The sequence below is a fragment of the Anoplopoma fimbria genome, chromosome 12 (genome assembly GCF_027596085.1).
Source record: "Anoplopoma fimbria isolate UVic2021 breed Golden Eagle Sablefish chromosome 12, Afim_UVic_2022, whole genome shotgun sequence".
Lineage (NCBI taxonomy): Eukaryota > Metazoa > Chordata > Actinopteri > Perciformes > Anoplopomatidae > Anoplopoma > Anoplopoma fimbria.
In genome coordinates, this window is record NC_072460.1 from 14,814,501 (window position 1) to 14,839,516 (window position 25,016).

Below are 25,016 nucleotides of genomic sequence, written 5' to 3' on the forward strand. Positions count from 1 at the left end.
ACATTGGTATTTAAAATGATGATATAAAAAGCACTTATTAAAACAGAAACAGAAAACAATGATATGAAGTCATTAGGCATAAATTGAAAAAGTAATGAAAATTTTGAATAATAGAGTAAAGCACATACGAGTTATAAATAAAGTATATCTCTGGGGTCTGCTGGGACCCTAGTTGGTAGAAAGAGGGTTTACAATACTTTCTCCAAATAATTATGCATGCCTTCTCAAATTAGTTGCCAGTACACATATAGTAATCAGGTAAAATATTTCCCTTTATTTTATGTAATACATTTTGAATGACATGACATGTGTGGGTGTGACTGTGTGCAGCAGGATGAATATTAAAACTCATAAAGCTGTAAAGTTACAGAAAAACAACAAGGCTGAGTCCTGGTTTTGTTGTTGTTTTCGTTTTAGTTTGTTTCATTATTGCTTCAATGAATTTCCCATCTTCACTTCAGTTGTCAGAAAAATATCATCTTAAGAAAACGTATATCCTTCTCAAAACTATATCACGTTATTAGGCACAGACTCTTAAATTCTTTATAAATTTTATGCATACAGTATACATCTCCACACTCAAGCACAAATACTGACACAAACACTCATTTTTGTTCTCATACACTCACGTCAATGATATAAACAACTGAACTTAACTGACAGCAGCTGCCTACTATTTGTAACCTCAACCAAAAGACAACAATTTCTGAAATCCATTTTTTAAAATACTATTATACCTACAAGTACACAAATATAAATATATAGCAATTTGTTCCTATCTATGATATGTATTGTCAGAAAAAATGGAATTGATTCCTTTTGGATTCTTTGGCCTGCCCCACGAACCCGCATACAGTAGAAAGTACTCTTCTCATCAGTGCATAGTCAAATACTTGTGGAGTTTAGCTACCCAAGTCTCAGAAAGGGGGTGGACATATGCACACTCATACACATAAAGATTCACACTCTCTTCTTTTTTCTCACACATGCAGTAACACACACATGGCATCCAGAGCGGATTGGGTTAAAGGGTTGAGGCCCAGGTTTTAGGTCCAGGGTTCATGTTATCATCTCTTAGGCGATAGCATTCTCCAGTGGCTCCTTCTCATCTGCTTTGGCATGATCTGCCACCTGAGCTGCTGCCAACTCCTCGTTCTTCTTAAGCTCCCGCTGATATTTGGCCATGATAGCGGCGTAAGCGCAGCCGTACACTGCTGCAGCCAGCATCATCAGAAACACAATCCCACACACTACGCCGGTGATGATCACTGTGGCAATTGCATGGCGCAAATTGACAGGCCGCGGCCTCTGCTTAGGTTCACACTCTGGCAAACCCCCTCCTCCTCCTCCTCCTCCTCCTCCTCCTCCTCCGAAACCCTCCCCCATTGCCATGGGGACATGGATAGCATGGCTAGAGGGATGAGCATGGTTGCCATGGGTGTGGCCACGCAGTAGCCTCTCATTCTCCAAGTGATGTATGTTAGCAAACAGGTAATGGTAGCTGGTGGTCATGCAGACGTGGAAGAGCTGGTAAGGTACTTTCTGCAGGTCTTTATCCTTCATTTCTTCTGGCTGGGAGCAAAGCACCTCATCCACCACTCCACCTTGGGATCAGAAATAAATAGTTAGATGCTTGCTGTGTATTATATGAACATTACCTTCTGTTAATTGCCCCTTTCCTATCATTATCATCATAGCTGAGTCTGAACCAGCCCACTACTCAAGATATTTATCAGTGTAGGGTGTGATGGCGTACTATAAAGAGCCGTATTAGCAAATGTGATTTGATTAACACCTCTACCGCTGGAGCTCAATGAATCAAGTCTATTATTATTCATCTGTCTCCGTATTCACGTCAAGGTTGCTCTGTCACACACTTCCTTTCTGCCTACCTGATTAACCGCTGGCTTTCTTATAAGCATACATTCTTGTATCTGGGTCCATTGTTTTGTTTTGCAGTAATTAGAATTTTCAGCCTCTAAGACGAAAGCTGTGTCAGGGTAACATAGGCATGTAGGCGGTTCAGCCAACTTCAAGCGAGTCTAGATTTCACTGCACAGTGGTTATTTTGTTATCTAATGCATGCAGGGGTTGTTCTAGCATGGGAAATAATCTAGTTGCCAATTTAACTCTTAATGCAACGCTATCTCTATGTAGAGATCACCACCATAGTTATAAAAGCTGCTGCATATGCATGACATTACAACATTATTGTTATTGCTTTATGCTACATTTTACTCAGCTTTTATGTCAGGCATTGTTAGTGAAGACAGTAACAATTAAGACTATACTGTAAATGTTGTTAGTCGTCACCATACATTATCCAATACGGCTCTGACATGTATGTGGTCACCTCCCCAAACACAGCCCTCATCAGATGTTAATAATAGTTTAAATGCCAAAACTACCCACAATAGTATAAAAGCCTAAACACCCTACATTCCTTCCACAGCTACACACAAAACAGCATTACACACACTCATTCCACCATCTAAAAGGTGTGGACAGACATAAAACCTGTTCTTACTCCACTATATATATATGTTTTAAATGCTAAAATAGGCTCTTCTCTCATTGTGTATTGTTCTTTTTAATACAGAGTCCAGCCATTTCTAAACTAGTAATTTTGTATTAATTGTGTTATAGGTCAGTATAACATTATTATAACATTATTATAACATTACGATATTTTTAATATAATGTCCTATCCCATCAGGAAAGGCATAGAGATGAATGAAAGTTGTATATGTTAAAGACATTGCTCCAGTCTTTACCTGAAGCCAATAGTGATCTAACCTTTAAAGAGGTAGGTCTCCAGCCAGAGTTTGAGGCCTATGAGCTGGCAGTCACACCTCCACGGGTTACTTCGTAGTGTGAGGCTTTCCAGGTGGGTCAGGGCCTCCAACAGGGAGCGGTCCAATCGTGTTAGCCTGTTGTGTGCTAGCCCCAGGTGGCTTAGGTTCCTCAAACTGTCGCCAATGGCTCCAGGCAAACCCCACAGGCTGCAGGTAGGGGCATGGCAAGGAAACGACATAAGATACATTGAGCATGGGGGATCAGTTTTTTACAGTGTGCATTGTTTGACAAATGACCAATAACAAAATTTGATGTGTTCAGTTTTGTTGCTTAACCTGTTGTGTGAGAGGTCAAGGTGTGAAAGCGAGCGGATAGGCCCAAGCAACCGCTTGTCAAGCTCTCTCAGGCTGTTGTAGGCCAGGCTGAGGCGCTGTAGAGTTCTGAGACCCAGCAGGGCAGTCGGTGAAACAGATGTTATAGAGTTATTAGATAGATCGAGAATGCGGACAAGTGGTATTTCTCGAAAAGCCATCGATCCCAGCCCCCTGATACGGTTATCTTGGAGATACAGTTCTTGGGTGTCTGGATGCAGTCGTCGGGGGATGTCATATAGGCCTCGACCCCGGCAGTCTACTACTTTGGTGTTGCTGTTGCAGTTACACTCCTTCGGACAGCCATGTGACAAAGAGAGGAGGGAGAGGAGGGCACACACCAGTACCACTGTAGAGACGGGGACATAATATAAGATTAGATATCGAAAAGTATGCTTGTTTATTTGAATATAGACGTGAAAAAAACGTTTTGTAGAGTGACTAAAGATGTGATCTCTTTCAGCAATACACTAGTGTACTGTTACATAATTGTACTCATACACAGCACAGTCTTTAACTACCATAATGTTCAAATACATGTCTTTGTCACAGAAAATAATAAGTGCATACAAATGCATTTGAAAATAAAGCCTTCGGAACAGAATGCAGTATTTTAGTTTTTGCCCAGATATTACTGTTCTTTGTCAAATAAACTAGAAAGTAAACTTATTATTAATATGCCAACTCCCACTTGCCACCCTCCCCTAGGCAGTCACCCTTAGTGACTTCACCAAAGACTTATAACCCCTCACCCACACTCCACCCACACATAAATCCATATGCAGCAGATATTGGGTGTCTGATTCCCTTTGAGACGACTTCAAATGTCCATTCCTTCTGGAGCATTACAGCAGTATTTATAGCATTGGCTGGGCTAGCTCGAGGCTCAGTGAAATGGAGCTCAGATTGAAGCCTGGGAATGAAGCTGGCTCACAAGTTACACTCATAGCTCCTGAACAGATTGATTAGCTGCACCATGTTTATCTCCATAGGCATAACATGTTCTTCAGAGATATTCAGCAGCCATGTTGCTAATTGGGTTTGTTTAATGTTTCCTAAAATGGGAGTTATCTCAAATGTTCCTGTATCAGGGGTAATGCCTCACTAGTGTCTTTGCCTATATTATGCCTTTGTGAAGAAGCAGCTCTACGTTTTATATCAAACTGAAACTTATGTCCAGATTCATTTAAGGAAACAATATGTAGCTATTATCTGTAATAATCTAACAATCATTGATGAATGTTGATTTGAAAGGGACAGCTATATCTAATTGGTAAAATTCTGTGGTCACACAACTGCTGTTATGCAGCAGTATCACGTGAACAATTCTACAGCCTCCCCCCACTACTCCCCTTTTCTTTGGATAAACCCTATTGTAACATAGTCCAGTAATTAGAGGGACAGTGTCCCATTAACAAGCATATAATCATCATTTGCCTTTGCCTGGCTGGTGGACATCATGCAGTTGATTTTGATTTACAGGTTTTAAAAATACCCAGGCGCTCCCAGCTTTAATCTCAGGTGTTAGTTTGGTACGGCAGCTCTTGGCTGTGTTGTTCTCATGATAATATGTCGCTTGCATCAACAAAAACAATAAGGACATGGCTGGGTTGAGGATTTAGCATGCTGTTGTGCAAATCCCTGTGTTAATTGCATCCTTGTTAGTGAAATTAGAGTGCGTGTGTGTATGCAAGAATGCATTCAATCACATGTTGTTGCACACGTGTGCACTTACTCTTGAACAAACGCATATACATACAATGCTTGAACACACATAAACAGCATTAGCTCAGTGGAGCATTGTAACAGCAGCTCTGGAATCAGGTCAACACAGGAGAATGGTTCTTTGCTCTGATGTGTCCCTCCAGCCCAAAGTACACACAGAAAGGCTTGTAATGACATGCACACACAGCAAGTACTGCTTTAAATCATCTTGATACCAATGTCAATACCTTTATACAACAAGAAACACTCAATGATAATGTACAACTAAAACCAAAATAGTGTGAATGTAGTGCTGACATCTGTGCATTTAAGTGTTTTAATTAAGGGATATGTTGTAAACAAGGAGTAGTACATGCTTCATAACAACTCAGTTATACAACAGTTTACACAACATACTAGCCTCAGCAGTTGATAGCAGCCCACCTAACCATCCACATGTACTGTAAAAACACAAACACACACACACACAAATGCATTCATGTTGATATTCTTCCTTACCTCTCATATCTGCCAGTCGTTCTTGGGCCGCTTGCATTCAATCTTCTTTTAGCTCCCTTTTTGGATTCTAGTGTCTGTCATTGGTTGATGATCCATTAGCCGTCAGTAGTAGGTTGAGATTAGCTGTCCCGATTCTCATCTCTCTGGGCTGATGTGGTGAATCTGTAGCAATTAGAGAGGACGTGATCAGCAGCAGAAACCTGTGTTGCCCTCAAGATCCCCAACACTGCCTGCACGGTTGTGAAACCCCATCAGAGCGGGCAGATCAGAGCGCAGCGCCTACTGCCAGCCAGTCTGGGAAACACTGGAGTTAGGAAGCTCTCTCTCTCTCTCTCTCTCTCTCTCTCTCTCTCTCTCTCTCTCTCTCTCTCTCTCTCTCTCTCTCTCTCCCTCGCTCTTGTTTCTATTTTTCCCTTTTCTCTTGTTGCTTGATTTTATTTTATTTCAGCTCCTCTATTAAATCCATTGGGAAATGTGATGGGTTGTCATCTCCCAGCTCGGCTGCTTTAATCACAGAGCACACACGTATGCTGACATTAGCGTTACCTCCTCATGGTCTTGCAAGACTTAAACAAGACAAAATTAGAACTGGATTTCGTTGTGTCAAATACACAAATAATCAAAACACTTCAAGACACAGTGAACACATTCGGAGGAAGCCCATTGTTGTGGAATGCTCTGATGATATTATGCATGAGCCGTGGGCTGAAGGGCTGGCAGAACACACCCCCAGCACAGCAACACAGAACGCACGAATGCACACATACGCATGCACACACTCACACAGCAGGATATTAAGCTGTTGCAGTTGTTGCTATTTTTTTTTGCATGTAAATGGATTGACTGTTAAGCTTAAATGACCTCATGGGTCGCTTGAAGGAGAAGCAAAAAAATTGACAAAGAAGGAGACAGAAAGAGATTAATGATCAAATCATTTCTAATGATGAATATGATTAAGCCTACTAGCTGACCTTGGCTTGAAGTACCCTCTCTGGTATTTTCCCTCCTGTCCATCCATATTTATATCCTTTCTTCTGCTGAAGGGCATGACAATTATTTTCATTCTGTCGTGTGCAGTAAATAGGGAAGTCAGTATGTGTTGCACGCTTATACTTATACTTATACACATGCTTATAGGGTAATGCACCTGCACACACACACGCACACTTGCATCCACACTCACATGCACCCTTAAGTGGTCATGTGCACGTGCGTAGGCAAATACATCCTCAAATGTGTGATGACACCTGTGCTAAAAGCCCATAATGTTGATGTGTACAGACTGTAACATCTAAAAATGTTAAGCATCAAAGAGAAACAAAACATGCCCTTCTATTCCTGCTCGAATCAGATTGTCATAGCTTATCACCATGTGCATCTCATGTGATGCATTAAATGCATGTGGCATCAGGGCCTTAAGGGCAACCTACAAAGACGGTTTGCATGATTGGAATATGATCTTTTCTATTAGATCTTACGGTTCATTTAGAGAGCTACTGCAAATTTTTCCAACACAGATACATTTTTTTAAATGTTTTTCAAATAGAAAGCAATTAAGTGGCTGCTCATTTTTTTTTTATCATTATCATTATGATTAGTCTCAATTTTGACTCAACAAGATCACACAGGATGGAGACGTCATTGGAGCGTAAGTCTTGTAGACTGCTGGCATCCTTAACGACAGCTTCCTGTTCTGCTCATCCTCTGAATGTTGCTCAGCATCTTGACATGATATGCCCCAGCGCTGTGCTGCTGTGGAATGCACCACCAAATTTGAAAATCACTGCAACTCTCAGACAGCTCTTCGTGATTGTGGATGTTGAATGTGGGTTTATGGTTGTCCTAAAGATGCTGTCATCGGGATGTGAACTGATGCATACACTACACCCTCAAAAAGAACAGAAACACTTATGCTTGCCCTTGCTACAGCATGTACTTGAGCACAAGCATCCACATACTCGGATGCATCCTTGTGCTGATGGATGTATATTTATTCAATCCTTATTAGAATCCCAAAAATCTGTAGGATTTAACCTTTTTGTCATCTCTCCCTGCCTGGGATTGCACTGATAGCAGATTGATGATGGGGTGGATTTAGACTGGTGTTTAACGTCTCTTTATCTTTGGACTCATAAACCCAGCTCAGGGCATAAATACCCCCATGTTCTTAAATCATGCCAAGGGAAATTAGATTTCAACCCATAGTACAGAAAATATCTGAGCATTAGTGAGACGGATTTGGGCTTTTCTATTTTAGCTCTGAGCCGACTTCCAGGTAGCAGCCAACATCAATGCACTTTTGAACCTCTAATACAGTTTTACAGAGTCAACTCCTGTACTGCTCATATTGGTATTATGTTTCAATGAATTATTTTTCCTTGCTGAACAGACCCTGGAATATAGATTTATTCATATTACAATTTCCTAGAAATTTCATTACATCTTTAAATTATTTGTAGATGTCATGTTTCAGAATTCACAGTATATTTATCTGACAACTTAATCCCATCCCCCTTTTCTTTTTCTCAATCACTACTTCCTTTTGTTTACAGTTTTTTTAGAGTAGATGATCCTGTCTCTTTTATTGGCATTATGATTTAGGTTCTCCCTGTTTTAATACCATGTGTGTTTCCATTGCTGTTGCCCAGCATCTTAAATTAGCTTCTCCTGCTGGGTTTTCCATGTGGGTGTAGAAATGGTGGGCTGCTGAAAGAATCTGGCAAAGCTTATGACGAGATAATCTGCACCTGTTCCTCTGGGCAAGGGCTAAAACAGGCCCCAGCAGCACCCCAGCAGCACCCCACTGCACACGGAACTTGGACAATAACACAATTGCTCAAGCACAGTAAAACAAGTGCAAACCAATAATTTGCTCTTCATGTGATGTATTTCATTAAAGCATTTTGGCTTTTTTTAAGCTTTAAGTGAGTATCTTCATTTTTATATGGATCCGATCTGCATTCAAACTCACTGTATCTATATGTGTGTCTCTAAAAGCAATTTCATACAAAAACAGCACAGTGACACAAGGGTCCCTTTACTGAAACACTGCATTAAGCTGTAAAACGATGTACCAATACTACAACTATTGTACTTTATATACTACTGTTAATGACATACAGTATAATAATACTAATACTGATTCTGAAATACAGTATATTACAATCAGCCATTTGTGTACATGCGCGAATAGGATCCAAATAATATTAGAACATTTACAAAAAAAATGCAATATAAAATAATTATTGTTTGATTACATATTAAGTATATCATTGACAAGCTGCATTAAATTAACCTACGACAGTAAAACAACACTGACTGCTGTATTAAAGTTGGCAAGATAACAATAACACAACAGCAAGATATCCATACCAATCCTACATATATTACTTCTTTAATAGCTACCAATTTAGAGATACATTAGTATTCCAAGATATCTGAACATGTTCTCACTCCTAGCTCGTCAATTACCGGAGCTTTGCCAGTGCCCCTCGGCACTGGAGATTGACGCACGGAGGTAACCTTTATCAACTGAATGCGACGCATCCAGCTTTCCAATAACGCCAATGTAAACCCTGCGGCATTAGTGGATGGTAAGAGCACGTGACGTAGTATAAAGTGCCTGAGAGTCTGCCCAGTGTGGGCGGGAGAAGTGGAGGAGTAAACATTGACTTATTTTGATACGTTTATTTTTGTATCGGGACTTATGATACTAGGGTGTCGTTTGAGTAACTAGCATCGCCAGTCCCTTGAGTCAAGTGATTTGGTCGTCATTACGTGTTCACCAGAGACATCAGTCACTGAAGTTAACGTCATCAGTGATCATTTCCTAAACAACTTAAGGTGGTTGTGTTGCCAAAACCTAACTTCCTCTGAAAAGGGAAGATTATTTTGAAAGGACACTGCATATAAAGTACATATGAAAATACCTCCTCCCATATCCCATAAATGAATAAATCCATTATTTTAAATAAATGACAAGAATGTTATATCCAGTTTAAGAATTAAATCAGTACTTGTCAATGTGTAGCCAGGATTGAGATGCTCTTTCAAATGAACGTGTTTTCAGCTATAAAAACAGGTTGGTCATGGATCACATGACTTTCATCATTAATACCTTTATCTTTGTGCAGCCCGAAGACTGTTTTCCCCAACTTTTATTTTTTGGGGCTTGTTGCATGTATTAATGCATCTATTTCACATTCCTCTGAATTATGCTTCTATTTCGTTGTTAAGTGTGTAGCTTTAGGCCTCCAGTGCTGATTCTGCCCCTTGCAAATGTATGTATGACACACCTTGCATTCAGTCTTTTTGCATTTCTTATTTATTTTAGTGTGAAATACCTTCACACAGCTGACAAAAAGAAAGCAAACAATAGTTTGATAATTAGCTTTTTTAATTGTAATTAATTGCTAGCTACATTCAGTTAGTTTACAAATGTCTACAGTACATTGGCCTATCAATATCTTTGTTTTAGTGTAGTTTAATGTCCCTGCAGTTAAAGGGGACATATCATGAAAAACTCACTTTTTCTGTGCTTGTGCACATACATCTTGGTTATTGGAAGTGTCTTCTAAATCACAAACTGTTAAATAAGACAACAGAGTAAGTTTTTTATGGTTCACTTTTTATGGTTCACTTTGAGAACTATCTTTGAAAAGGTGGACCATATTTTTCTTGCAAGCCAATCAGAACAGAAAAGGCTTTTTCTGAGGGTTCTTAAAGAAACATGCGCTATACGGAGCGTTTCAGACAGAGGGGGAACAGTATGAGAAAATAATGTTTTTTAACATTAAGCATGTAAGTATGTTCTAGTAGAAACCCAAAATATGAAAAGTATGAACCTGAAAATGAGCATATGTCCTTTAAATCCATTCCAATGCCACATTCTTGTCCACTCAGTTTACTACCTGTGGCTGCTCTGCGTTTGGATAAATTGCGCTCCTGGAAAGACGTACGGACCCTAAACGCTTGGAAAACTCCCACTGAGTGAAAGCTAGGGTCCTCTGAGTCTTAGTAGCAGGGGGTAAAGGGAGAGGAGGGAAGTTAAAGCCTGTGGTGAATGTGTCAATCTTTCCTCAGCCACCTCTGAAAAAGCTGACATATTTTTTTCCAGGCGAGGAATTCTAGTCAGATCTGTGCATTTCGGGACCTGCTGGGATGAGGCTTATTGAAGTGAGAGCAGCTCTGTATACCAACTCTGGAAATTCAATGGATTTCATGTGGTCACAGTGAGAGGTCTGGTTTAGAATAGTGTGAAACTGCATTTCAAGTGTGGTTAAACGATCAGTGCACATGTGTGCAGATAGCACAGTATTATATACAAACTCACACAGTTGGCTTTCCAGATATATAAGCTGACACATATATGATGCAGTGTGTAGTGAGAGGGGTCACTGTAATGGATGAGTCTGTGCATCTTTTCCATCGGATGGGGTTAATGAATGATGCACTCTCACACTGTGTTTATATTAATAATATCTCTCCTGCCTGTAGGATTTCTTCTGTTATGATAAAGATCACAGTGATCTTGAACTTCGACAAACAGAACACACATGTCTAGCTGCTAAGTCTCTGTGACTGTGCCGTCTCTCTTTCAGCTGTGGGCATTCAGATGAAACTGGACTTCTTTCAGAAGAAATTCTGGACAGCCAGCCGACAGGTACACATGCATAATCACACATCCTGCATGCTTGCATATGCACGTGTATAACCCAAACACACTTGAACCTAATATAACCTATTCTGACTGCCAACTGCACTGCCTAATAAAAGTAGATCAAATATACATAAAAAATAAACAAAACAAGTCAGGTCTATTTGGGAAAAAAAGTATTTGCTTTTTCATAAAACATTCTTTTGTTTTGTTTGCTATTTTGTCCTTCAATTATAACTAGACATGTCCCCACATGTTATAAATATTAAATGATTCAAGGACGCACGAAAGCTGTTTGGATTGTTTGGTTGGTTTAACACGTAAAGGTCATCAGTCTGTTTTATTCCATTTATTTATTCAAAAAGAATTTTGGAAGGCAGTAAAGGTTTTCAGCTGACAAAAGAAATCCTTGAATCTATAAACAGCCTAAATATATGGTGTGACACAGATTTTTTGTTTGTCTCATACAGTGTGCAGCATTAGATGGGAAATGTTCCATAAGCTGTGATGATGAGGTTGGTCAGCCTTTTTTTTTCTTCATCAACCATGCATGATTCTGTCACTTTAACTTCTTACAATTGCTTTAACACTTTTTTATATGTTTAACAGAACATTAACTGCTACCTCATTGACAACAACGGCTTCGTTCTGGTCGCGGAGGACTACACTCTGGTAAAACACTGACACACAAAGAGACACATACACATATAGAGCCAGATCATGCAAGATTAATGTTAATGATTGCATAACAGTCATAGCTAGTTATTCATGCAAGCAAAAAAACAGCGGACATTTGGATGTTATTTTAATTGAAGACGAGCTATTTGCAACAGTAGACTATAAACACAATTGGGTGTGTGCTAAAACAGAGTATAAAATGTATATGAAGATTACATCGGTGTGGACAGAGTCTGTGCATACACTGCATATCTACTGTACCTCTTACATTTGTTTTCCTATTATAATTATAATATTTTCCCTGCATCACATGCATATTGTTGCTTAGACTGTTCACAAGGAGACAGTGTGCTGCCCTAGCACATACCCTCTGCTTAGATGTCACAGACGGGCTGTCACTCTGACTTTGGCTCATCTAACAGCCAGTCCGCTGGCTGTCACTGCCCTTCCCTTCTTCTTCTTGTTCTTTTCATGTCTCTCTCACTTGCTGGCTCCCATTTTTTTTAAATCTTAATTTAGAGGTGACGGAGCATTTAGGGTTCCTGTGGCATCACCTGGTGTGCAGCACTTTGGACAGTCAGCAGTCTTGGATCACATTGGGCCGTATCATGAAACAATAAATTAATACAGAAAGTGTTAAATCAAACACTTTTGATTTATCAAGCTTCTTGAATGTTAACAAATCAAAACAAACAATTCTATAAAATCACTCTGTGTTAAGGAAAATGATGGAGAGGGAGAGGGGTGGCGGGGCATAGCACACAGTGATTGATCAGCTGAAAGAGAGGGCTGTTCTTTTTGCAGAAACTGTAATGAAATGCTTTATGTGTGGAAGATTTAATTCTTAGTTCTGTCCCTAAAAAGGCCAAAAGTGTGTTTGCATCACTGATTTATCTCTTGGGGCATTTGACTGAGCAGAAGGAGGGATCCCACAGAACATTTAGCATGTTGTCGGTTTGCTTGAGGGTTTGGCAATTAAAGGTTTCTAGTATCAAATCCGATCTGGAGTTGTGTCTACTTTTGTACATAAGAGATCAAGCATTGCAAACATATCGTTTTAAGGGGTTGAACCATTTTGTTTTGACTTGTTAGCCTCCGCACCGAAAACAGCCATGGCCGTATGTATGACCAGATGGACACCTGGACTCAAAAATGAACTTATTAGATTTTGGTGTTCAACGGTCAAGGTCACTCTGACCACATGTCTGTCCCATTCTAGTGAACATGATATCTCAGGAACACTTCTTTTCTTTAAATTTAGCACAAATGTCCACTTGTACTCAAGGTTGAACTGAATAGAATTTGGTGGTCAAAGTTCACACTGACCTAACAAAACACGTTATTGGGCATAACTCAAGAATTCTTGTGCTAATTATGACAAATTCACACAAATGTCTGAAAGGGTAAAGATAAGATGACGTGATGACATTTTGGACAGATGTGGATGTAAACTGGGGAGGCATACATCTGCGAGGTGGCAATTCTAGTTATATTAAATAAAATCAAATATCTTTCTCAGACAGGAAAATTCTTTGGAGAAGCAGAGGGGGCTGTAATGAGTAAGCTTCTGCAGATGGGCTCTTTCAAGAGGTAAGTATTTCAAACTGCACGTTTGGGCGTTTAGTTATAAGGGCCAGCACAAGTGTATGTACGAGTATGTGTAAATGTATGTACATATTTTAGTAGGCATGCGTAATATTAGGCAGGCCACAGAATGAGAGCATGTCTTCCCTCGCGCTGACAGCTCTTAACTTGGCCAATCTTGTTGAGCTATTCAGCGCTGAACTCCGACCCCTCGCTCAGCAGAATTCTCCGTTAGGGGATTACAGCAAATCTTTTCCTGAAACTGAGGAATTAGGAGAAACTTGAAGTCACACACACAGAGACACACATGGACACATTCACACAGATATTGCTTGTTGTGGAGCTTTGTCTCGTGGAAAACGCCAGGAGCAGTGGGTGGCGACTTTCTGCAATTCATTTAAAAATGTAACCCTGGAGGATAACTTTCCCAGTATTTGAGAGTAGAAATACAGAGAATCAGTCACGGACATCATTATCAGACAGATATTGCAGTTTGAATGTGGAGTCAAACTGGTATGGTTTAGCATTTGTTGAATCTTTGGAGAACTTAGTCGCTCGCAGAAGCTTAAAAACCACATTTCCAGCACTGCAATTTCACGTTCGCTGAAGTGGGTGAAGAGATTTTAGCTTTGCTGTCTCAGTACATTAAAATCATAGGTGACAAATCATCGCACAAGTAGACAACCACGCCTGTTTATCATAAGGATGAAGCTCAAAAGTTGACAGCCTTGGTTTACAGTCCCACTCGTAAAAACAAAGAGGCTACGAGTGCTTTTACTGAATCTTTAATGTTGGATGATGAGGGATTGTTTAAAATTAAGGGCGACGTATGATGAATGAATAATATGACATGTGTTGGTTAAGTATAAGCATGATGTATAATAGAGCTTATATATCCTAACACTAATGAATCCAGTGGGATCTGTCCAAACCCAATGCCATCTGTGGAGAATTTATGTAATGTGCTAAGTTGCGGCACAGTTTTTGAAACAAAAAAAACTGTTTTTAAAACAAAACAAAAACATTAAAGACATTTTTCTGACTCCGGATTTATCTGTCAGCATCAAGGTTGCAGATTAAGGCAAATTATTTTGAGTTTCTTTTGGACGATCCATCATTTCAAACAAGCAATAGAAAGGGAAATCAATAAAAACATTGAACGTGATGTTATGCTCCAATGCAAAGCAGACTTGCACACTCAAACTCATATACAGCAGTCACACACCAATGAAAACACACTATCGTTCTCATAGACAGATATTGCATCAGTCTAAGTTTGCTGCTAACGCCATTATGTGGCCTGGCTTAGTGCTAATTGGTTCCTGGCGGTGTATTGGAGCTGTGTGTCACCGGTACTGTGACTGAGGTTTGAACATCGCCCAGGGCTGCGGATAGGCTGGGCCCGCTCAGACATCACACACATGCACATGTCAAGTATATAGGAACTTGTCCACAGGCTATTAGAAAGAGCGTACAGTGTGTATGTGTGCGTGTTTATGTGTGTGTTAGGAACCCCTTCAATAACCTCACCCAGACAGACCAAGACCTCACACCCTCAGGGCCTACTAAGCCCTTAAATCCTCTGATATCCCCCTCAAATATCCCCCCAAATCATCTACACACACACACACACACACACACACACACATCGACACACACCTACCTACATCACTTTGAGGAACCTCTCAGGGAGCTCTCGGCTTTCAGTTGCTTTCCTTTTCCCGTTCTTGCCACATCCATCCAATATATTATCCGTAGGCAAAGCGTCAGTTAAAGCAGAGCTTTCCTTCCTGCTCTCACACAGTTGTCCAAAAGGCCCTGCAGGCATGTAACAGTACAGACAAAGTGTTAATCAAGACTTATATCACTTTATCGGGGCTATATCTTCCTGACAAATGCATTGCTTGTCCAAAGAAACATTCAATTTATCTTAAGCTCAATTTATTGATGTCTCTGTGTCATCCTCTTCCTCATTTTTCTTCCTTTATCTACTCAGGGTCACTCTGTATGACTACCAGGCTCTATGCTGGGTTTTTTCAGAAAGTAGTGACAGTGGACACACACTGTTGGATGTGAGTACTGCATTTTTAACACTCAGTTAAACCTCCATGCTATGCAAAGTTGGGACTGTGTGCATATTTATGTGTCTAATCAATAGTTCCTCTTTCTTTTTTTTCTTTAGCCTTACTTTGCTTTCTTCTCAATCGTGAAGTGGATCCTGACTGAGCTTGTCATGTAAGATTTCTGTGTATTTCAGAATGTCCTTTGTATGTATAAGCATATGCGCGGGGCACAAATGTGCTTTTGAGGACTTGTATGTTGACCTCTCCTGTCAGTGTGTGTACTGTATGTTTGTTTACGAGTCCTTCCACATGCACGTTGACGTGATCATCAGTGATCAGTAGCGGTAATGGCTACCTGATGTTTCCTGTAGCACGGGTATTCCTGTGATGCCATGTTGTGGTTGCGGAGTCTTCCTGGGTGGTCTGTTGTCGCCACAGAGCATCATGTGAGAATAAAGTTGTCAGTGCTAATTTTACGGCCGCTCACAGTGCCGCCAATTTTGTGTCTTTGAAATATAATGATCTTTTGATTAATGTTCATCATTTGAAATTTATGTTTTACTTAAAATAAAATTCAAATATAAATAGTCACATATGAGTTAGTGAACTTATCTGTGTAAGGTCAGAACTAATGGGAGAAAATAACCAAACCATCCGTTAACAAAAACGTATTAATTACAATATCAATAATTGACCATTGCCTGTAGATATTTAACACTCACTTCTTGACAAAGTGTTTTGTGTTTGATGGGAAAGAATGACTTTGAGGAAACTAAGATGCATATAGACATGATGGAATGTAAAAAAGATAAATGGCAATGAGAGAAAAAATCCATATCTATACTGTGGTTCCTTCCAAAAATGTAGTTTTAGAGAGACCTTTATCATGTAGGTAAAAAGTGGTTGAAATTCAGTAGAGTGTAGCAGTATGCATTATATAAGCATGTGTGGGAGTGTATTTTTATGGTCGATGTCTTATCCATATTTAGATTCCTGGTGGAGTTCAACTTGTACAGCTGGTGGTACTCTGACCTCACTGCTAAAGGTAAGAGAACACTTTTTGGCGATCTGTTGTTTTCTCTCTGTGAGTCCGAAGCACTTAGACATGTACAATCTCATATAAAAATATGCAGTTTATACTCTAAAAGTTTATATGCACACAACATTGTTTATGTACATTCTTTAAAAATATGGCTTTGGGCATGCACACAGCACTGCTCAACATAATTTATTTTGAATGTCTGTTGAAGTTTAAATGGTCACAATTTAATATTAAATACATTCAGTACAATTTCATTCTCAAATAATAATAATGTCTAAACAATAATTATATTACGGCTAGAGAAAGGATCAGGATAATTATTGTCACTTTACATTTGTCTATTTGTAAATTTTAATGATTTGCACCACTATGCTTTTTTTCAATTTATTTTATTTACAAATATAGTTTTTCACAAATTCAACAAATTTTCACTGTAACCAAGATTCTGACTTGCAGCATTCATTACACGCTTTCAATACATGTAAAATGGTCCTTTGTATTTATTTATGGTGTTCAATTTTCAATATTCAGAGAAAGAAATGAAAAGGTAAAAAAACAAATATATATAAAGAAATATATTAACCTTTGTAAAACAAACACAAAAAAGAAAAAAAAACTAATAACTTGGAAACTCCAATTCATGCCTTTTAAAGCACTGTGAACACAGTTAATGTCCTTACGTAAATTGTATCCAAAATAATACTTCATTACATCTCAAGGCTTATACCTCGACATTACCATGTGCAGCTTTAAATTAATAACACCTAATTTTCCAGTTTCTGAAACATGTGTTTTTTTAATAATAGTTTTTGCAGTTAACTTTCCTGTCTCGCAAAGACGAAAAAAGGAAATGAAACAATTTTTCAAATCTTACATCTGCCCATAAAAACATTTATGTTTTTTGGAATGACAATCAAAATGCTGTTTGTTTTTATACATTTGATTTGTATTTCTAGAATATATATCAAAAGATGGAAAGTTATATTGACGCATACACTGTCAGTTTTTCTTCCTTATACTTGAGTTTGCATGGAAAAAAGTCCACTGCGTACAGAATAAAAAACCACAGTCCTCAGCAGTGACCTCCTATCCTCATCTTCAGCCATTTCTCCTCCATTTCCTCTCAGTCTGAGTCACTGACCACTTGAAAAACAGAATAAAAAGGCACAATCCAAACCTAGTGTTAGTAAAAATGGCAGAACATAAGATTGCCTCAAGTGACCTCAGTGTGGGAGACGTGTGTGTGTGTGTCTGCACACATTTGTATTTGTTTGTGTGTCCAGAGGGGGTTATTCTTGATGGTTTTATGATCTGTACGGATGTATGTCATATTGGTAGTGGTGGGAAGCAATATCCGCTTCGTAAAAGGAGGCAAAAAGGCTTCCTTTCTTTCTTTTCTCACTCCGTCTATCCGTCTCTCCTTCTCTGGTTTTATGTCTCAACCTTTCTTTGTCTGTGTCACTTTCTTCCACAAACGCATGCACATTCTCATATGATTACCACCAAGCTATGAACGCCGTGATGCCTAATACTTTATGGTGTGTTGAATTCTGTTTCCCTGTCTGAAATTAAAGCCTCACTAAGCAGCATCATATAGTGGTATTAATTCTAGCCAAAACTAATATGAAAATATTTCTTGTGTGAATGTGAGAGGGAGGAGAGAGGGAGAGAACCACAAAATGAAAGTCGATAAAATGCTTTCCTTGCACACTATATCCCGAATGAAGTGAAGCTGGGCATCGCTGCTCGCCAAGCAGTCGAGACAATTTCACAGCTGGCTAGCCTCAGGTCTTAGCAGCACTTTCTATATCTTTTTACAATAGAGACACAGACCTGTGACACACAGCTGAAACACCCCAATTTAGCAGCCTGTAACCCAATCTACCCAGCCTCTCAGCCTGAACTAATCCCAGACCGTTTATACATGTAGGCTGCGTTTCTCACATGCTTATAATTTATATACAACTGTGCACACACTCATTTTTTTTCCGCACAATGATACTGCACTGCTGACATCCAGTAATTAAACCTCTCCATTCAAATCACATGCATAATCCCACACTTTTATTACGAAAAAAAAAAAGTGTGAAGACCACCCTGAAAAAGCTTAATTTTATAAATAAATATACAAAACCACATGTTTTTAAATGTTTGGATTTAATATACAAATTAGAATTTCATAGACCCCCCTTTTACATCCTGTAGCATTGTTTTAAACCTCTGGGTGGCAGGAGAGTTCAAGCAATTTGGCGTAAATGGCTTGCCCAGATTTAAACCGCAAATATCTCCGGCAGAACAAGATTCAGCTCTGGTTCAGAAGTGCTGCTTTATTTCAAACTTGTATATTTACAAGGATGTGGTGTGCTTAACTGTTTGCTTTCAATCTATTTGCATTTACATATTTTAAATATGTATTGGACTTTTAAATAGTTTTTCCATGACTTCCTCACCCTGTTACTTTTTCTTTCCCTCTCTTTCTGTTTTCAGCTCAGCGGAGAGGTCGAACCATGCAGGTACCATGTGACACCGAGTACCCGGCCTTCGTCTCCGAGAGAACCATCAAAGAGAACATGGGCAACGTCGACTGTGACGGCTGCATCAAGTATGAGACACACGCATGCAGACACGTGAACACACATTAACAACACAGTAACAACAACAGTCTCTATATCCGTCTACTGTTCAGTAACATACCTCGGATATCAGCGGGCCCCTACGTTCCATGAAACAAGCTAACAATGAAAAATGAATTATCCTGTTAACTCTCATCTTGGCAAAGTATTTTTATCTCTTTAATCCCTGATAATGAGAAACACATTTAAATCATTTGTTCTCTGCTGAAAACACTTTTATCCAGGCGATCCATCAGAGACACACGCAGACACTCTCTCCTCCGGCAATTTGAAATACAAGGCATTTAAAGATGAGGGAGAGAGGTGGAAAAAAAGGCTTCCTTTAAAAATGGGAAAATGAGTGTGGTCCCCATTAACAATTTGGGCTTTTCTGTCAGGCAATTGTGGGGTGTTCTCTGGATCCCTCCAATGGGCCCTTCATTGCTCCCAGCTGTGGAGCTGCCAGGGAGGCTCAGAACCCTTTGAGTGTGTGTGTGTGTGTGTGTGTGTGTGTGTGTGTGTGTGTGTGTGTGTGTGTGTTTTCCTTGTGTGCCTGCTGTTGGTACAGCCCCACGAGGTCAGCAGGGTAACCACTGCCCTGGGTGCTAGGAGTAAAATGCGGTTGGGGATGCAGTCACACCGCCGAACACACACACCGTATACACACACACACACGTACACACACACACACACACACACACACACACACACACACACAGCACCCTCTCACACACACTCACACACACATGACAGAAGCGGGCGTCAGAGAAGAATGGCCTGATCTCCAATGATGACACCAGAACTGGGATTAGCCGGCAGGGCCGTGTGCTCTGAGCAACATGTCCCCTTAAATAAATCTTTTTTAAGGCACAATGAATTTGACAAAGTAAAATGGAGTTTTTATTTGGGTTATATGGAATTTTATAGCTCGCATTAGTAATAGAGGATATTGGCGATAAACATCTGTTTCACGTTACAGGCTGACTGAGGCCTTTCTCTCATATTTTCATTGGGACACGTGTGTGTGCTTTATGCTCTAGGAAATATGCCCTAAGCTTTTGCCTGTTAAACCTCTCTTTACTGTATTTTGACTGTGTGTGCATGTGTGCATTTGATGTCGGTATTTGTATTTGTCCATTACTTCCTAAAATCTAGCGAATGATATAATAGCTTAAATGGACCTTTTAGATGATTTAACCTCCATTAACTTCTCTAGACTGTAACATGAGCTTTAGGACGAAGATTGTGTCATGTCTCTAACCAGAGAGACTCTTTAAGGGGACTATTAGCGACAATACGCACAGCCATATATCCTACCTCCTTTTTCTTTTTTCTCGACTGTCCCAGACCAGCAATGTCCCGAAAAGAGAGAATTTCAAAGTTGCAATGAGCTACAGCTTTGGCGCTACAGTCCGACATGTAGACGTGGTTTCATTTGTAAAAGATTCTTGAAATGCAATCCCGATCGCACTAATAATCATGGTATTGCTGAAATATTGTTCATATTATCATACCGTCACTCCAAAACTGCTAAAAGGCTAGTTTTGCTACTTTAATACAACTTTTTAAACATATTATAATGCCCCGGTTGCACCAGAGAAGTGTTTTTTAGAGTACACAGTATTTGAGAACAGTTAAAAAGCAGAATTTTTTATGAAACCAGCATTTATAATTTTTTAAAGGATTTTATGTTTTTGATAATACCTTTAACATGTTAAATTAAGTTCATATTTTATATGCAGAAAAAATGATTGTGTGCATTTCTAGATTTAACTTTTATAAGTAAATCAAAATGTCAATTTTTTTAATTAATCTTTTATATTTGCAATGTTTTAATGTTACTCAATCAGGACTTTTTATTTTAGGCTTTTTCCTGAAATTGTGGCAACCAGTGTCAGAATTTAAAAATCCAAAAATGTATAATACAATCTCTAATAGAGCCCCTCCGAATATACTGTATATTGGAATTATGTTAAATGTGTAAAAAGGCTAAAAAAGAATCATGGCTCCCAGTTTCCCCAAAGGTGATGAGAGAAATAAAACATTGCCCTGAAAACTTTTGTGTTTTGTGAGATTTAATTGGAGAAATTTCAACTCATTGAATTAGGTATTCTTAAATTGCACACACTAATTATAGGTCAAATTTCCCAACTGTGATGACAGATATTTCTGAAAACCATACAATGCGTGCTGTTATGTTTATGGTTATGGTTAAGTTATGCAACAATTAAATTAATTTGAAAAATGTGAACATTCTCACTCACAAAAATATTGCATTTAGCCGCTGAGCGTGGACTGATTTAAGCATGAAAGGCAAAAGCTGCATCAAAAGCAAAGCATACGTTAGGCATAATGTATTATGCTCTGAAATGAGCTTCAGTACAGCTGGCTCTGTAAAGATAAAATATTTTCCTTCATTACAAAAAGGGTTGTAATGCAGTGCTAATTATTATCATCTTTAGCTACAGATTGTGTGATAAGTTTTGTCACCACATCTTTGTATGTGTATTTTCCTATAGTACATCAGATTTATGTTATACATCAGTCTAACTCTTGATTTATTTCTCTGCTACTGCCTTATCTTTATTTCTTTGGGTCTCTACATCACTCACTGTCACTCTCTGTCGTTCTCTATCTTTACTCAGAGAAACTCTTGGATGTTGTTACTGTCTGTGTGCTTGTGAGAGAGAGAGTATGCAGGATTGTCTGTCTCTATCTGTGTATAATACACATCCTTTTGCACAAACCGTGCCTTCGTATGCGGTGCAGTCCTCCCTTTACTGGGTATGTTCAAGGCCAGCAGCTGTGTTGTCAGAATGTGTTTAAGTCTTTTCTCCAGGAACACTTGCTCTGCTTTCTATCAGTGGGCAGAGCTGGTTCCAGCCCAGCACTGTGCAGGGGTGAGCACGGATTATTAAACATGAGAAGATCTCAATTTATCCTGATTGTAACTGGCTTGGCTTATTTTCTGGCCTGGTTTGGCTGGGTTTGGTTGGTCATGGTGGGATAACAGTATTAAAGTGCGGTGGATCGGTGCTACAAACTGGAGGCTGTCTGTGGTCAGATTAAACTGTTCATGGTATTGAATTAGTAAGGATGGAGATATTCCTAGGTCTGTTTTGATCTGTCAGGTCTCTCCCTTTTTGTCTTACTTCCTCCTTCACAAGAGTTGAGAAAATGTATGCGTGTATTTCTGCATTTGTGTGTGTCCTCTCAGTCAAACGTGCAAGTTCTCATACGTGTCTGATAAATTCCTCACAGGGAACTTGATAAATCAACCGGCTGTGGCGGTGTAGAGGGAGGGAGAGAAGCAAAAGATAAAGAAAGAGGGTGACAGAAAGAAGAGATCATCTTTACGACCTCTCTTCTTCATAAAGCTTATCCACGGTCATAAATCACTGGCCAGGAGGCCGAGGTGAGGCCTGATCTTTCAGGCCAGTAAAACACAACCATGAGAAGCTATGAGCACAAAAGTGTGGTTCCCATTTGTCTCCCTTTGCAGTGTTTTATATTCTGCAACACCTCTTTGGTGCTCGCCTTGGATAGGATATAACAAAGACAAAAGGGAAGGAAGAGAGAGAGAAAAGTGAGGATAAAAGGGGATGGAGCGAGTTAGAGAAGAAATATGTGTGCATATTTTATATGTGTGTCTGTGGATGTCTCTGTATGTTTATTGACAGCTGGCGGTTAGACAAGTCATCTGCTTGACATGCATCGAGTGGAGTCTCTTTAGTGCATCTCCTCTCCGCCAGGGGACAATGTGAACACTCATAACACAAATCCTCTGACACATATGAAAGTTTACTTCATGCCCATGAGCCTTGTCCACTTGCCAATACAACTCTCAATCATCCCTTGCTCCCTCTCTCTTCTTCCTTCCTCATCTTTTTTTTGTGTTTCTGGCTGTCTGTGCTGTGATTGGCAGGTCCTTTGTGATCCAGCAGATCCCCAGCAGTAATCTCTTCATGGTGGTGGTGGACAACAAGTGTGACTGCAGCATGTTTGAGCCAATCACCATGGACCCCATCGAAATCATGTATATCCTTCACTGGCCAAACTGGGATAAAAATAACTATATCACCGGATAATGTTTTTTTAATGGGGAAGTATATTCATTTCCGCCTCATAAGCTCCAGTTACACAACACAGTAGTTATAGCGACTGTGTGTCCAACAATGTTGCAGGGATTTAAATAGCAAAGGGCATTTTAATTCTGTTTTACAGTGCTGTTCAGGTCAGTTCATCTTTATTGACAGACTCAAAGTCTGTCAGAAAAACACACAAGTAACAATCCAAACAAAAAAATGAATCATTGCCACTTTGCCACACGTTTCTACAAGAGCGACTGCTATTGTACAACACTTAACATGGATGTGACAGCAGCATGATAATGCTGTTCTGAGAACCCTTCAGCAGACAGGTACATTTGTAGATTTTAGATTTCTCCTCATAATTTATATAATACATATAATATATAATACAAAATAATGGACAACATAGAGTCCATAAGTCATACAACCAGTTATATTGCATAAACTATTACCAACTTTGTAGGGGTCACTTTTAACTTACTTAGATAAAGCAGATTAATGTTTCCTCCACAACTCAGCTGTGTTATCAGCTCAATAAACTCATTCTCTAGTGCATTGCAGCAATATATTGCCCCTGTTCAGAGCTCTCACCTCCTTCCAAAAGGGTGTGTGTGTGTGTGTGTCCTTGTGTCTGTGTGTCTCTCTAATCTGACTGTGTTACACAACAGCCCATGCTGCAATGAAATACTGATCAATAGCAGACACAGCTCAGAGTTGAGTCAGCTTGAGCTGGATTCTCTTAACATGGGAATCTCTCTGAAATCTTCTGCACTACAGTACCATCGTATATACATATACACCACTGTTTATTTTGTTGTGGAGTGCTTACTGTAGCATAAAGCCTGCAAGAAAAGAAAACTCATCAAACATTACTCAGAGTCTGCTTTTTTTCCTTTATGCACACTGTGCTGTGCACAAAGCTAATACTGCCTACATAAGAAGTCAAAAACATCCATTCCTTTCCTTTATAAACACAAAAATACACTCCAGCAGGAAACCCCCCTGCAGAGGGTACACATTGTCTGTTATTGACTTAACTTCAGCTGCACATAATGAATCTCTCAAGTGCGAGAGGTTGAAGATGCAAAAGGACAGGAGGCGCCCAGATACCTGTCACCCTTTTCACCCAGAGGTATTCACTCCACATACACACATACTGCACACACACACAGTTTACTCACTATGATACTACTTTCTTTCATAATATATCCCCTGCAAATTTAGCTTTTGTGTTTTATTAAAATATTCCATATATGTTCATATCTTGACCCCACCCGCCCCTCCACTTTTTTCTTTAGGAGAACTCAATGGAGTGTGGAGGAGCTCTGGGTCTCGCCCCGTCTCTTGCAGCAACACTGCTCTGCGTCTTCCTAGCGCTGTTCCCTAGGTGACCAGAGCTGGCGACGCCTCTCCACCCAGAACTTGACCTGGTTCGGCTTGGCTCGGCATGCAAAAGAATCGCAACAATGCCACAGAAAAAAACACTCCTGCCCCTTATTAAACTGTGCCCAATTCCAACTCGCCACCTACAAAGCCCCTACCCCTGAGGAACCTCGCTACAAGACACCTATATGAAAGGACTGATAATGGATAGCTACTACAGCTGCTAATTAGTGATCATTACAGTGCTTTAGCAATATCACATGAGCTGCACAGAGAGGTCATTGGGGAAATATAAAGTTGTGGACATAGTAATAATGCCAACAATGCACATAGTAGCTTAAAATTTGCACAAGTGGTTCATTGAAACACACTGACATTCACACCACTATGTTCACTCCTTCTAGGTAGCAGCTAAGGGCTGGGGTCAGTAGCTGGGCTTGGAAATGGGCATTAGAGCCACGAAACACCCGGTTGGAGAGAGACAGGCACACCTTTCCCTGGCCCACTCTGAATTTTC

General features: G+C 39.7%; 2 protein-coding genes across 2 annotated transcripts in view; one reads left to right on the forward strand and one right to left on the reverse strand.

Moving 5' to 3' along the window:
* cacna2d3a (calcium channel, voltage-dependent, alpha 2/delta subunit 3a) overlaps positions 1 to 24,507 on the forward strand; it is a 116,737-nt gene extending 92,230 nt beyond the window's left edge. The window contains exons 27-37 of the mRNA XM_054609298.1: positions 10,991 to 11,052; positions 11,517 to 11,561; positions 11,656 to 11,718; positions 13,244 to 13,314; positions 15,305 to 15,380; positions 15,491 to 15,543; positions 16,361 to 16,416; positions 18,901 to 19,015; positions 22,951 to 23,063; positions 24,166 to 24,248; positions 24,415 to 24,507. Coding sequence (XP_054465273.1) covers positions 10,991 to 11,052; positions 11,517 to 11,561; positions 11,656 to 11,718; positions 13,244 to 13,314; positions 15,305 to 15,380; positions 15,491 to 15,543; positions 16,361 to 16,416; positions 18,901 to 19,015; positions 22,951 to 23,063; positions 24,166 to 24,248; positions 24,415 to 24,507 — 830 coding nt within the window. The remainder of the gene's footprint in view (positions 1 to 10,990; positions 11,053 to 11,516; positions 11,562 to 11,655; positions 11,719 to 13,243; positions 13,315 to 15,304; positions 15,381 to 15,490; positions 15,544 to 16,360; positions 16,417 to 18,900; positions 19,016 to 22,950; positions 23,064 to 24,165; positions 24,249 to 24,414) is intronic.
* Positions 1,075 to 5,427, reverse strand: LOC129099877 (leucine-rich repeat and transmembrane domain-containing protein 1). Its single transcript, XM_054609299.1, has 4 exons — positions 5,391 to 5,427; positions 3,132 to 3,516; positions 2,797 to 3,002; positions 1,075 to 1,604 (listed from the first exon to the last, which is right to left on the reverse strand). Exons 1-4 carry the CDS (start codon positions 5,425 to 5,427, stop codon positions 1,075 to 1,077), a joined length of 1,158 nt encoding a protein of 385 aa, XP_054465274.1.
* Positions 24,508 to 25,016: the final 509 nt, after the last annotated feature.